The following is a 14,441-nucleotide window of genomic DNA, read 5'->3' as shown; positions in this document are numbered from 1 at the left end:
ATGTAATTTCAAATGTAATACTGTATAAAAAGTGCTATACCAGACCTAATATGCCCCAAAATACATAGGCCTACAATTCATTCGTCAAATGGTGATGCAAAACAATACAGGTATATGGTGACAATAGAACAAGGTGGACAGAACCAAATACTTTCGTGTCGACGTGTTCAGTTTATGAAATTACATGTTTCAATAGAAGGCTATACCTCATAGTAAGCATAGCCATGTATTGTCCCTTAAAAAAGTTATTTTGTAGTTTTAATAGAGCAAGTCTTTTCAATAGAAAAAAAAAACGAAACAAAATTTTTTTTTCACTTATAAAATGACAAAATAGGCCTAAATGGCTAAATTCATAAAAACCCATTGGCTGACAGCCAATTTGGCTATTTTTTTTCTTTCAATTATAGTTTTTTTCAGGTAAATAAATTTTTTTCGATCCATTTTTTGGTATTATGTGACATTAAAATGGCATATTTAACAACAAAAACTGTAAGAATTATTTTTCCAAGGGGACAATACATCTTTAACCTATGCAGAAATAATATCAGGATCGGTAATGCTACACAAACTCTTTTCAAAATATCAATAGAAATATACTACAAACGTTGACATCTCTTATATAATCAAAATTAAAGGGACTCCGGGATTTATAAAAATGGAGGATCGCCTTTTCAACATCCGCGGTTTAGAAGCCTTATAAAATAACTGATGCATCTTTTTATATAAACTGTATAAGCATGAATGAATTCATCTTAATTCCTACATGGCATGTGCAAATCCATTTACTAATTAATTGGTTATGTTCTTAATTAATGCGGAGAACATGCTGGGAGACTCAACTCAACGTCACGTTATTAACGCTAGGATTATCTTAACAGCGTGGTGTTTTTAAAACCCCTTATTTTGAACACGTGTTCTCAAAAGTGTCAAAATCGTATTATTTCACATGAAAGGCGTCGCAACAGGTGGCAACATAGAAATTTAAAATCGACATACAAATCATTTTCACTTACCTTAGGCCTAATATGTGTCGTCGTTGTGAGTGTGATTGTGAATTGATTGTTGTAGGCCTATACACGCAATTTTCAATTCACGGTGTCTTAGCTCGTCGTCATTCTCAGTTTTGACATAACAATTTCTAAGCAGGACAGACCACTTCTCCTGCGAACCATATTGCTTCCAGCATAGAATAGGTACCGTGTATTTTTATATTGGCCTAAACAACCCGAATTTAGCTGACAATATTTTCGTCTTCATTAGTCTCGTCTTCTTCGTTTCATAAACTGTACAATAAAACATATCTTCAAATATAGGCCTAAATGTGTTCTTTATTTTGTCTCTTACTACGGTATCCCTTTTCCAGTTTAAGTCGTTGGAACACCAGTAATTATTCAAAATATGTGCATGTGTTATGTAAATTTTTTTGTTCGTAGATAAATAATATTTCTAGTTTCTTTTCATTCGTTGTTTTACGTATTTTTATTTGTATTAAGTTGTCCGGGAATAAACAATATACAGTCTCTCTACAGTAGTACGTTTTTTTACAGTAGAACCCCTAATGAGGGGACACCTTCAGGACCCAAGAATGGTGTCTTCTTGCTTGGGCCTGTTGGGTTGGTCGTAGTTTTTCTCTCGTTCGTTTTCATAGACTCTTGAATGTGTCCCCGTAAAAGGGTCGTGGGCCATCTTAATAGGGTGTGCCAAACGAGGGTTCTTCTGTATTTCAGTGTGAACATACATGCACTATGCATAAAAGGCATACTTAATAGTAAAAAGATACTCTTTAATAATTTAGGCCTACAGCAGCATAAACTAGGCCTACAACTCATGATTCCTTCACAGTTGCCATTGACAATCAAGGCACGTAAAACGCGTACCATATAATGCTAGGATTAAAGTGATTATATTAAAGCACGTCTATGCCACGATACTCTTAAAAATGAATTTCATTTTCACAGCTATCTGAAGACTTTTTTTCCAATTAGTAGTAGGCTATTACACCTGATCTATATAGCTGAATACGGTCATCTTATTTCTGTTTTATATGTATAATTGTGTTTTATTATCATCTTAATAATTATATATTGATATTCACAATCATACGTATATATTTCTCTAGAGACTTCCAATGGTGTTAATGTCCACTGAGAGATGAAACTGCGGGCATATGTAATCAAATCTTCAGTGACGTCATCACAAAGAGATGATACTTGTGACGTATGAAACGTTTGTACGAACGACATACGGTATCGTGTTTGAATGCTTGTGAAACACTATGCATTTGTGATTCCCAAATGTAGTACGCAAGTAAGCACGAGGAATAAATATGCGGTTTGTGATTTCCCCTCCCCGTTTAAATTTCCAGTAGTATAACGATTTATTATATAGGCCTAATATAAAGTTCTCAGAATTCGGTAGCACATAGGTGCCATGCATGTTCAACACGATTTTGGCACCGGTATCGTTGCCTAAAATCTCCAGTGTTTGTACCGTACAATTATTGTCTCATCACATGGCACAGACTAGTGGACAGCGTGGGATTGGAACCTCTAACCTCAATGGTCAAAAGGCCGGAACAACACCAGCTGTTGACCGTATGAAAGCACGAACCTATGAACTGGTCGTTATTTTTTAAAAGAATAAACAGGTTACTCCAAGCATGGGCAACTATAATTGAGTATTTCAACGTTTCGATCAATTAGGTTTAAGAAATAAAAAACAACGTTTAATTTGTAATATATAAGTTGATTCGGTACATTAGGCAAGCTTAATATATCTTTTTAACTATCACACATTCTGTAACTGTGTCGCAGACAAGAGGTGACCCGTATTCTAGCATTCACAGCCATCAACTCAATGCAAAGTGGCGTATATAGATATATATTAAGCTCACAAGCTGAAGTTGGTTGTCGAACGGATTTATATGATAATTATAGCAAAATAATACTCTTCCACTCTACACTGGTTTTACAAAAACAATTCATTTTATTTTTTCTTAAATGCTTGCGTTTCTTTCAACAAGTCACGTGCATACAGATTCACTAGGCTACTTTACTCAAAGTCAGCCAGCCTGTGAATGTATATGTCCGCACCGCACTCTTCAAATGTAAATATGGAACGCCAACATGAGGTAATTCTATTCTTCAGCGTACCTTTTCTCCATGCTTAGATGTTGCCTATCATGTTTGTTTAGGATTGAAATTTCAAAATCCTATATATAAATTAAGTTGATAAATGGGGACTCTGGTGTTTATAATAGAATCATGATTCAAATAAATTGGTTTTTAAAATAAATCACATGCCGTGGAAATGTTAAATGCTTATGGTGCGTTGTATATACAGAGATATTAAGTGTATGTTTATGATGAGCCGTATCCAATCTTTAATTGAGATTTGAAAGCTTAAAGTAATCGAACAACACGTGACTTTTGTTAATATTGCTTATCGCTTTTAAGTCGTAACAATTATGCATCTTGCTATATGAATCCTTATTATGATTTATACAGAATTTTGGCACATTAATGTAATTTACCTGTCTGCGACGGCTTAATAGCTCATTGTGCGAACTATTATTATTAGTGAGGAATACCGGTGTTTTTATTGATCAACACTCACAACATCCGTGTAATACAATGCTATGATTAATTAATGAGTATAACAGCAAGTTATTGTAGATATATCGATGCTTCTGTAATAGGGCGGTCATCACGACATCATTATTTTTGGCTTAGAATAGCAATTGAGATAACATTGAAAACAAATGCCTCGTCTATCTGTCTTTTCGATCAGTCTCTTGTTTTGGCACACAAGTCTTCCGATGCAGTTTTAAGAATCTATAGGATAAATGAAATATAATCATGATTAGTATAACTAAATTTCCCTTTATGGATTCTAATGAGACGTATTTGAAGTGGAAATATCATTAAACAGTAAATATTATAAGGCCTATCATTTAATATACGGCCTCGCTCGAGTGGTAGGCCTTATACTATACGTTTACGTTCATTGATTTGTTTATACATACTAATTGATAAGTTTATAGTTAAGATCCGGGTCTCAATATATACAGTAAATGCTAACGATTTACTGGAGTTTCCCTTTTTCCTAGTATATATACAGTAAAAAAAGTCAAACAATCTCTTTTATGCTAAAAATAAGTATTTAGTTAAATGGAATTTAAAAGTGGCGGAGGGCATGTATCATCATCATCATTGTATTATACAAAAGCACGATTTTGTTGTGAGTTCTAAATTGGATACATAATATCTGTGTATACGAATGCGAATCACAACTTGGAATTGTATACTTTCTATCTAACTGTACGATAGGCCCATAGAAAGACATACATAAGCTAACACTGCAGAAACAGATATTTTGTGTCCATACCAAATATACGGACTCAGACATAGCACGTAGTCATCTTTTAGATGAAAGCATATATTATATAGTTCACAATATATCTATGAAGTAAAAATTAAACGTTGAATTTAGGCTCACGCTGGACAACTCTGCTACTTTGAACGCCGATTAAACGAAGCTGCGTTTATACTATCTACTTACTGTGGTATCCCAATGCAATATATTTATACGGCTACAACACGCGTACAATCTCTATTAAATAGCTTTAAAAATGAACCTCTAACTAAGATTTTATCGTCAACCCACGTTAGATATAAAAATAAGAACTGGCCATGCACTTAAGATAAATGCATATATACCGTTGACTAGAGTATAATAGATGCAATCTCAAACCCAATTACACTAATACATTTTTCATTTATCTATTTTGTTAAAACGGCAAGCAGGAGCATTAATTCATCTAAGCTATTTATCTCAACTCTAAGCGGCTTTTTACATTTGAAATATTGTTGTACAGTTTTAGTAGAAGCATAGCCTACTTATAGCGGCTGCTTAAATAAAACTATAGCCTACATAGTGACGGATTAAGTGCACTAATAATTCAGAGGACCGCAAACAAATACAAAAATCGACATTATAGGCTAAGCTTGTATGTCATAATGCCTCTGCCCTGTCAAAAGCTAAATGGCAATTTTTTTTCTTGGCGGGACGGCTTATAATTAGCCCAGGATACTAAACTGCCGACCATAATCAAAATGTAAATGACAGTGGAACTATATACGCACTAATACCTGCTTACATCCCAAGGTATGGGCCAAATCTGTACAGAGGTCAACTAAAGTAACACAACACAACTATAAAAGTATATGTTTATTTCAAGTTTAATCATAGCGATATTATAGTGAAATATCCTAATGGTTTAATTTAGAAATAAATATCATATTTTCTTTTCGCAATTATAATTTTTAATGACTTAGAACGTATCGACATTTGTAAAAATCTATACTTCTTTGAATTTTAACAAAATAAACATACGATGTCACTAAAAAATAGAGCATCTGTCATTTTGAAATTACCTGCCTATACAAAATCCGGCCAATTGATACACTAAGATCATCAACTTGTTGTCGCGTGCTTGTCAAAATACTTTGTAAAAAACATCAAATATAATCAATTTTGTGAGTAGCGTAGATTAATAGATTTTAATATGGTGAATGTTGGGCCGACAAACGACTGCCTCGGGGTCTGGATCACTGTACTTTAACGCTAATGAATAATGCTTTTTTATGCACTAGTGGAATTGCAGGAACTGACGGGTAACATACCTTTATTTCAATACATATTGATTATATCCTCCATTAATTGATATCATACTGTATATAATAATATTACGAGTTATTACGTATACAACGGCCTATCTGTAATTCGTATAGCGTATTACAACCTAGGCTAATATAGTAGCTATCTAATTATAAAATTTGGGCACATCACACTTTTTTTTGTCAATCTAGTTTGATAATGTAGACAGAGCTTTAGGATTATAACGATATAGGTAGAGGATATAGTCTGGGCTCCAGACGGAGTTTTGTCTTAATATTATTAGTAAAAATATAAATATTTTTGCACATATGGCGTTTCATACGTGTATTACTTGAGTTTTCAGACAAAAATCGAAATAAAAACAAATAAAAATTTAAAAAAAGACAATGAATACAGATTTGGGACAAGTCTAGGAGAGGATAGTGTAGCTATGTGATGTGCTGGGTCTGATATGGTACCGTACTGAAGTGTGAAGTCTATTCGTAGTACGAAATAAGGGGTACTTAAAAATTTCGCAATAAACATATCCGTAAGGCTTGGACTAACTCATTTTAGTAGGCCTACTGATGATATAAAATAATTCTTGCCATACTCTAATCACAGGGAAAACATATAAGCCTACTGAGAGTAACAAATAACAGAAAGATAGTAAGTTAGCTAACTTATTTCTATCGTGTTTGGCCTGATTCGTAGTAAGATATACATGCACCTAAGCCGGTACATGAAAGTTTCGGTATAAACATATCAAGAGGTTTGGACTAACTTACTCGTGTAATAATACTGAACATTTGAAATAATTCTTGCATATTCTAGGCCTAACCACGGAAAAACATATACTGCAGAGTTAACAGGAAAGCATTTTAACACTTTCAGGCTAATAGCCCATGTGAGACGCACAGGCCATAAGCAAAGTTACACTAGTTATAAATGGTCATCACATCATAATACATACGTACATGATCGAAGGATTAGTTCACTACCGGCCTACTCAACATCAATATTTCATAACAGCTTTTACTTCACCGGATGATTACGACAGAAACTAAAAATGCTATTAAGCCAACACATGCTGTTACATATATAGTGTTTATGGCTCATTTGGGCGATGATACGAAAAAAAAGCAAATACTGTACAAAGTAGGCCTACATGCCACATTGCCTTTGTTGAAAGCACCGCGCAATGCAGGTACTTAGTGTCGAGAAAAATGTTCAAAAAACTTTTAAAAGGAAAAATCGTTTACATATTCTAGTTTAGATATGATGTACCGTAAATCACACAATTTAAACATTACTTTAAATAAAGCCATTACAAAATAAGCCCATTTGTTTGTTCTTTTTTTAAAATTTAAGTTTTCCCTCTATGGCTAAGCGCGCAAAGTCTGTTCATCGTATTTTGTAATAATTGATGTATTGTGTAATATACCTGTAACACACTTGTCAAATTTTGTAATAATCTATATAAATTTATTATCGTATTTGGGCACATCTCACTTTTTTGTCAAATAGTGTAAACAGAGCTTTAGACAATAAGTAAACTCTCGCGTATATTTGCGCAACATTTGAAGAATTGTAGAAGAAATTATTGCTTTCAAATAATAATCGTTGCATATTCATAAATAGGCAAAGTTGTTGTGAATATCATAATGGCTTCACAAGCCATTACCAATAAACCCGTATCAAACCACTTTGTCTTTGTTTAAACTTATTTTTACGCGCTGGAGTAGAAGTATTCAGAACCATTTAAAACGCATTATTTTTTTCAAGGAGAAATCGTATACGGTACAAATCCCAGTTGTAAAATTGATCATACCATAAAGGCCCGTATTAATGCCACTTATGTATTCTGACCTCCGCAGTTTGAAACACCGCGTTGAGTCGTAAAACAAATTAGTATTTTCAAATATCCCAGTTGTGAAATTGTTGTTTTGAATATCATAATATGTCACTTTACATGTAAGAGGCCATTAGCGATAAGCCTGATGGATATAAAGCATAAAAGGCGCCAAATAGGATAGGAAACGAATTAGTAAAACAGCAGAAACCTTGATATCCCATCCATTAGATCAAATCCATATAAATATGGATATATTTTATTGCGCTAATCACTACCATTATATTTTACTTGCATACGTTTAGATTTTCTTAACGTATAGTACGGTAGGCTATAGGATTCTATATATTAAAATGCTACTTTCTTTAAAAATAAAGAATATGCCTACTATGTGGTATTATACTTTTATATAGTGTTATATAATGAAGTTAACGCCGTTTAAAGATGTAGGCCTATTGTCCCCTCAAAAAATAATTCTTTTTTGTCGAATGTGCCATTTTAATGTCACATAACAGTTATCCACTTTGACCAAAAATAAAGAATATGCCTACTATATGGTATTATACTTTTATAGTGTTGTAATGAAGTTAACGCCGTTTAAAGATATAGGCTTATATTGTCACCCTCAACAAATAATTCTTACAATTTTTTTTGTCGAATGTGCCATTTTAATGTCACATAATAGTTTGACCAAAAATTGGATCGAAAAAAATGTTATTTACCTGAACTGTAATTTAAAGAAAATTGGCTGCCCGTAAATGGGTTTTTTGTTGTTGAATTTAACCATTTATTTTGTCATTTTATAAGAGAAAACATGTTTCTTTTTCGTTTTTTTCTATGGAAGAGATTTATTCTATTAAGACTATACAAAATAACCTATTCAAAGTCTGTTTTAATTATTCTTCATTACAATACATCTTTAATGGAAATACTTGTGAGTTACCCAAGTAACTTATTAATACATCTAGAACTTCTTTAAACGATATCACAGTCCGTTATAAATTGATGTTTACTAATTACAGAATATTAAAGTTAAAAATTAACCCACAAAAGGTATACAATCTGAACATTGAAACGCAGTTAGTAATTTAACAATTGTACCCAGAGGCACGTAGGATCTACTGAATGTAATAACCATCACAAACGTACTCTTTATATCGAATAAGAAGGCTAAATTTGTTAAAATACGACTGTCTAATTGGTGAGTGAAGCCGACGTTATTGTTAGTGTAATGCTTCGGGGTTATCTTTTAGTAATAAATGATCCCATATAGCGTTTCATATGCTTTAATCACCATACTCTCCTTACATATTAATGGTATTTTATGGAAGAATATTTAGCTTGAAACGAAGAAGAAGATCTAATTCATACATCAAACTAATGTTATAATTACTCATGGATCTTAGCATTTTTTTCTTATGATTGGCTTAAGATGAGAGCCATAATTGCGGGAAATTCTTTTAAAATAGTTTTAAAAATCCTCATTCATACACCCATTGACCAGACATCTCTCCACCAGACATCTCTCCACCAGACATCTCTCCACCAGACATCTCTCCACCAGACATCTCTCTACCAGACATCTCTCCACCAGACATCTCTCCACCAGACATCTCTCCACCAGACATCTCTCTATACAGAGATCTCTCCACCAGACATCTCTCCACCAGACATCTCTCTATACAGAGATCTCTCCACCAGACATCTCTCCACCAGACATCTCTCCACCAGACATCTCTCCACCAGACATCTCTCTATACAGAGATCTCCCTACCAGACATCTCTCCACCAGACATCTCTCCACCAGACATCTCTCCACCAGACATCTCTCCACCAGGCATCTCTCTATACAGAGATCTCCCTACCAGACATCTCTCCACCAGACACCTCTCTATACAGAGATCTCCCTACCAGACATCTCTCCACCAGACATCTCTCTATACAGAGATCTCCCTACCAGACATCTCTCCACCAGACATCTCTCTATACAGAGATCTCCCTACCAGACATCTCCCTACCAGACATCTCTCCACCAGACATCTCTCCACCAGACATCTCTCTATACAGAGATCTCCCTACCAGACATCTCTCCACCAGACATCTCTCCACCAGACATCTCTTTATACAGAGATCTCCCTACCAGACATCTCTCCACCAGACATCTCTCTATACAGAGATCTCCCTACCAGACATCTCCCTACCAGACATCTCTCCACCAGACATCTCTCCACCAGACATCTCTCCACCAGACATCTCCCTATACAGAGATCTCCCCACCAGACATCTCTCCACCAGACATCTCTCCACCAGACATCTCTCTATACAGAGATCTCCCTACCAGACATCTCTCCACCAGACATCTCTCCACCAGAGATCTCTCCACCAGACATCTCTCCACCAGACATCTCTCCACCAGAGATCTCTCCACCAGACATCTCTCTATACAGAGATCTCCCTACCAGACATCTCTCCACCAGACATCTCTCCACCAGAGATCTCCCTATCAGACATCTCTCCACCAGACATCTCTCCACCAGAGATCTCTCCACCAGACATCTCTCTATACAGAGATCTCCCTACCACAACGCCTTTCTCCAATGTCTCTTGAATTGTTTACTTTTGAAATGATGGGCTGTATCACGTGAAACAATAATCAGTCCATGAACATCTTGAAAGGGATCGGAATAAGAGGCAGAAAAAATGGGTTAGATAACATCACGGAATGGACTAGAAAGTCCTTCTCAGAAACACAGATGTTGGCACATAACGAAGACTTGTGGAGGGAACTGGTGAAATAAAATGTCACTTAACATCAATAAATGTAAAGTTATGCACGTTTCTCGCTCTCGAAATCCCACTCTACCCTTATACTCTTAATGATATCCCTCTATCTCTAACTAACAGCCATAGGCCTAAATTATAAATACCTTGGCATTACCCTTAATAGTAGTACCCTTTCCTGGCACGACCACATTTTAGCTGTTCACTCTTCTGCCTCCAGGACTTTAGGATTTATCCGTCGTACTGTTGGTACCAATGACTCTCATTCTCTTTTTCTGCTTTACAAATCCTTATGTCGTCCGATTCTGGAATATGGTGCTCCTGTGTGGTTTCCACATTTGGCTTCTCATCTTAATCTCCTTGAAAAACCTCAACGCATTCTTACAAGATACTTTTTTCCATGTAAACACTTTGAACGTCCTACTTACGCCGAAAGATTAGCTCTCCTTCATCTTCCTTCTTTGACTTCTCGGATTGATTTACAAACTATTATCTTTGTTGTCAAATGTTTATACACTCCTATTATTGAACTCGATGTTTCTTCTTTTTTTTCTCCTATTTCTCGTCACAAATTTGATCTTCTATTGGGCCACCCTTTGCTCGAACTATCTGTTTTCAATCTTCACTCTTTCCTAGATTCTGTAAACTTTGGAATGGTCTTCCCTCTGAATTAAGTGAGCTTGCTCTCCTTGGCAGGTTTCGAGAATTCGAGACTAGTCTTCGCCAACACTATTTCTTTTGATTTTACCTGGTCCCTGCTGTATTTTTTTTACATAATGTCTTAGATTTTTATTATTTAATTTTTTTTCGTCATTTATTTTATTTTTATATTATATTTTATTTATGTTAAAAGAAAGTCTTTAAACAGTGATTGGGTTCGCTTGTGACAATCCTGGCTTTTTGTTTCATTATATATTTTTATGTATTCTGTTGTAATTGTAATGAGCCGATATTGAATAAATCAAATCAAATCAAATATGTGAAGTGACCATACGACCACACTTGGTCATGGGACCATAACAGTAACTCCCACCCCTTCCCTTATAAGCTTTGCTTTCTATATTTAGTCTCTCTTTATTTAAATATATTGTTATTTTGTTTAAATGTCCATTATAATACTGGGTAGTTTAGAGTTTCTCTATGCCTGTAAATACATATTTAAATGAATACTATAATAACTGTATTAGTAGCTTGATGGTTAAAAGTCTTTTATGGGTCGGAATTCTAACTCTGTTCACTACCGAGTACCAGCATTGTAGTTGTTTGTGCGCCTATAAAGATTAGGTCATCTGCTGCCTCAACTTTATATCAGTAGGCCTACCAGGATTTTTCTCATGGCCAAGAAAACATCCTGTTTGCAAGCTGGAAATAAATATAATAAATATATATCTGTTAATCAATAAGGTACATTGATTATTATATAGGTACCATAGTAAATAATGCCTTTGTTGTGCTTTATATGAAGATATCTACAATATTCCTACAAAATGTGGTTCTATAGTGATCTTTCTCTAACAAAATTTGGTTCTAAAGTGGTCTTTAATTAACTCGATTAACTATATGTCCAGTATTTTGGTTTCATGAGTACTAAATATATCTTCATTTCCCATTTTATGTGTTTATATAGATAATTTGATTTATTGATAAAATATACAAAACATACATTAACCTAATTGGTATCAGCAATTGGCTTATTTCTACATCTGTTGATGAATTTGCCTCCGCAAACAAGTAATGATATAGAAATAACATTAACAACATACATAACATATTGTAAGGACTATACAAAGAATTAGGTCATGGGGCCTCAAGTAATGGTAGACTCATTCTAGGCCCCAGTGTAAAGCTCTGTCTACACTATAAAAAAAATATACCCAAATATGGTAGTGGTATGACATCATCTTGTCCATATATGGGCACATCACATTTTTTTGTTACATAAAGTTTGATAGTGTGGCAGGGGTGTGGTGGGTGGTGGTGTGCGGTGGAAGACTGAGGTTAAAATAATTAGATGAAGGTACCGATAATAAAGCTTTGTAAATTTTATTGGAGAGTCAGCCAGTAATGTTGGGTTTAAATTTTCCATAGTTCAATAGCTTCAATTAAACTTTAAAAAATAAAATAAAATTACAATGCTCATTCTGCTTCATTGATGTCAGAATAGGTACGAATATTATAAATTTGTAGATGCAACTGATTATATTCTATGACACACAATGGACAATTTATACCTTTTCTACTTTATCCATTTGTCATAGGTATTGTCTGTTTTGTTTTGGAATATCTCTAGTTAACTATCTATTATTATTACTATATTTGGCAAAAATGTCTATTATCTCATAGAGTAGAACTCCAATTAGGGGACAGCTTCAAGAATCAATAAAGGGCGATCCTTTTAAAGGGTGTCCCCTGAATGAATAGGGCCAGTAAAGTATTGCAATTGCTGTACAACAAATAGTGTTAAAACATTACAAATTAGAATTTCTGTAGTTAACTATTATTATATATATTATATTTGGCAAACAAATGTCTATTATCTCATACAGTAGAACTCCAATCCAAGGGGACACCTTCAAGAATCAAAGAAGTGTCCCTTTAAAAGGGTGTCCACTGAATATAGGGCCAACTTGGCAGTAAATATTAATATTGTTATTGTGGATGCAGGGTTAAAACATACATCACCAATCTTTTGTTACAGGAAAATGTGTACCCTTCAAAGGGGTCTTAAAAAGGAGGGGTCTTCAAAAGGAGGGTTCTATATTTCGAATCAGTTGATAAACCTTTTATTCTTTATGCGGTTTGAAATTAGTGAACTTTTCTTTCTTTGATAACATACTGAAGACTACACTTCTGAAATCTATGAATATTCATGAGATCTTCTACAACCTAGAGGGCTCTTGTCTGCCTGTAACATAAAACAATACAGAATGTAATAATATTTACAAACCAAATACTGTACTGTTATTTCAAAAGCTATCTCATCATTTTGTTTTGTGATATATTGTTTCAAGTACGTAAGCAGGCGAATCAGCTGGTGCAGAAGTACAAACATGACAATTATTTGATTCAAATTAAATCACCATTTTATTTTTGTGTGTAATGTAATAATTGCCTCACACTTAAATAACTCAAGGACGTTTTCCTCTATTTTTTGTGCAGGCAATCCAACAAGAACTTTAGTACAATATACAATATATTATAACCTTCTCAAATGAGAAATATTTTTATTTTATTTTTATTTCATCATCACCCTACAGTGACCATATGCCACCATTAACATGGTTGAAAGACATAAACAAAATATATTAAAATATATATATATATCTACACAATAAACTATATTATGTATCTGTATTTTCACGAAGCAGATTCATTATGCTTGATAAAAAAAAATGATAAACAAGACATGAAAAATGAATAGTATCATTTCTAGGTCACATTGAGAGACTACTTTCTTCACGGCAAAGCCACTGGGAAAAGTTTTTTTTTCTATGTGCATTTTTGACTAATATTAATTCAGTACTATTGTTTGTAAAAAGTCCTATGCTTATTATTGACTGTAATGTAAGTTACAGGAATCTATTACATGCCCAATTATTGCACTAATCGTAAACTCCATCTACGACATAATTACTGTTCCGATTCATCACAAATATCTAATGTTTAATTTAATTTGTAAATTTAATTTATTCAAACTTAATATTAGTCCATATGTTATACAATTGATTTGATATCAAATATAAGAACACATTTTTTTTAAAGAATTCTGAATTAAAATTATTATTAAATATTAGTGGACAGTGAAAAAAAAGGGGAAGTACCAATACCAAGTAGACACTCTACTCTATATAGAAGAACCCCTCTTTGGAACACACCTATTAAGGAGATACATTAATAACATGAAACAAACAAGTGAAAATATATAACAACCAACCCTAATTCAGGAGGCACTGTGTTGGGTCATAAAGGTGTCTCCAGGGGTTCTAATGTGTAGAAACAAGCAGTATGCAAATTACACTGTGTTATGCTAATTTACCTTTTCAGTACCCTGACGACAAACAACGAAACGAGACTGCCTTTTTCAATAACCTTTACTTCTACGGATCCACTCGTTTACATACTACAAGAATAAAATGAAGAAAAATATAGA

The 14,441-nt window shown here is 34.0% G+C and overlaps 1 protein-coding gene across 11 annotated transcripts in view; it reads right to left on the bottom strand.

Annotated features, from left to right (window-relative positions):
- Window positions 1–2,962: 2,962 nt before the first annotated feature.
- LOC140063218 (mitochondrial thiamine pyrophosphate carrier-like) overlaps window positions 2,963–14,441 on the bottom strand; it is a 60,144-nt gene continuing 48,665 nt past the window's right edge. For 3 of the 11 annotated variants that reach the window (XR_011847601.1, XM_072109795.1, XM_072109764.1), the window contains one exon: window positions 2,963–3,833. Coding sequence is in view for 1 of the 11 variants with exons in the window: in XM_072109764.1 (XP_071965865.1) it covers window positions 3,826–3,833 (8 nt within the window). In the remaining 10 variants the exon portion in view is untranslated. Of the gene's footprint in view, window positions 3,834–11,460; window positions 11,654–12,074; window positions 13,197–13,561; window positions 14,412–14,441 lie in introns of those variants that run through there. The other 8 variants (XR_011847603.1, XM_072109786.1, XR_011847600.1 and 5 more) reach the window with 6 other exon arrangements.

Source organism: Antedon mediterranea, chromosome 1 (genome assembly GCF_964355755.1).
Source record: "Antedon mediterranea chromosome 1, ecAntMedi1.1, whole genome shotgun sequence".
NCBI classification, from domain to species: Eukaryota; Metazoa; Echinodermata; class Crinoidea; order Comatulida; family Antedonidae; genus Antedon; species Antedon mediterranea.
Note: the sequence above shows the minus strand (reverse complement) of the source record. Positions and strands in the feature narration are given on the sequence as shown.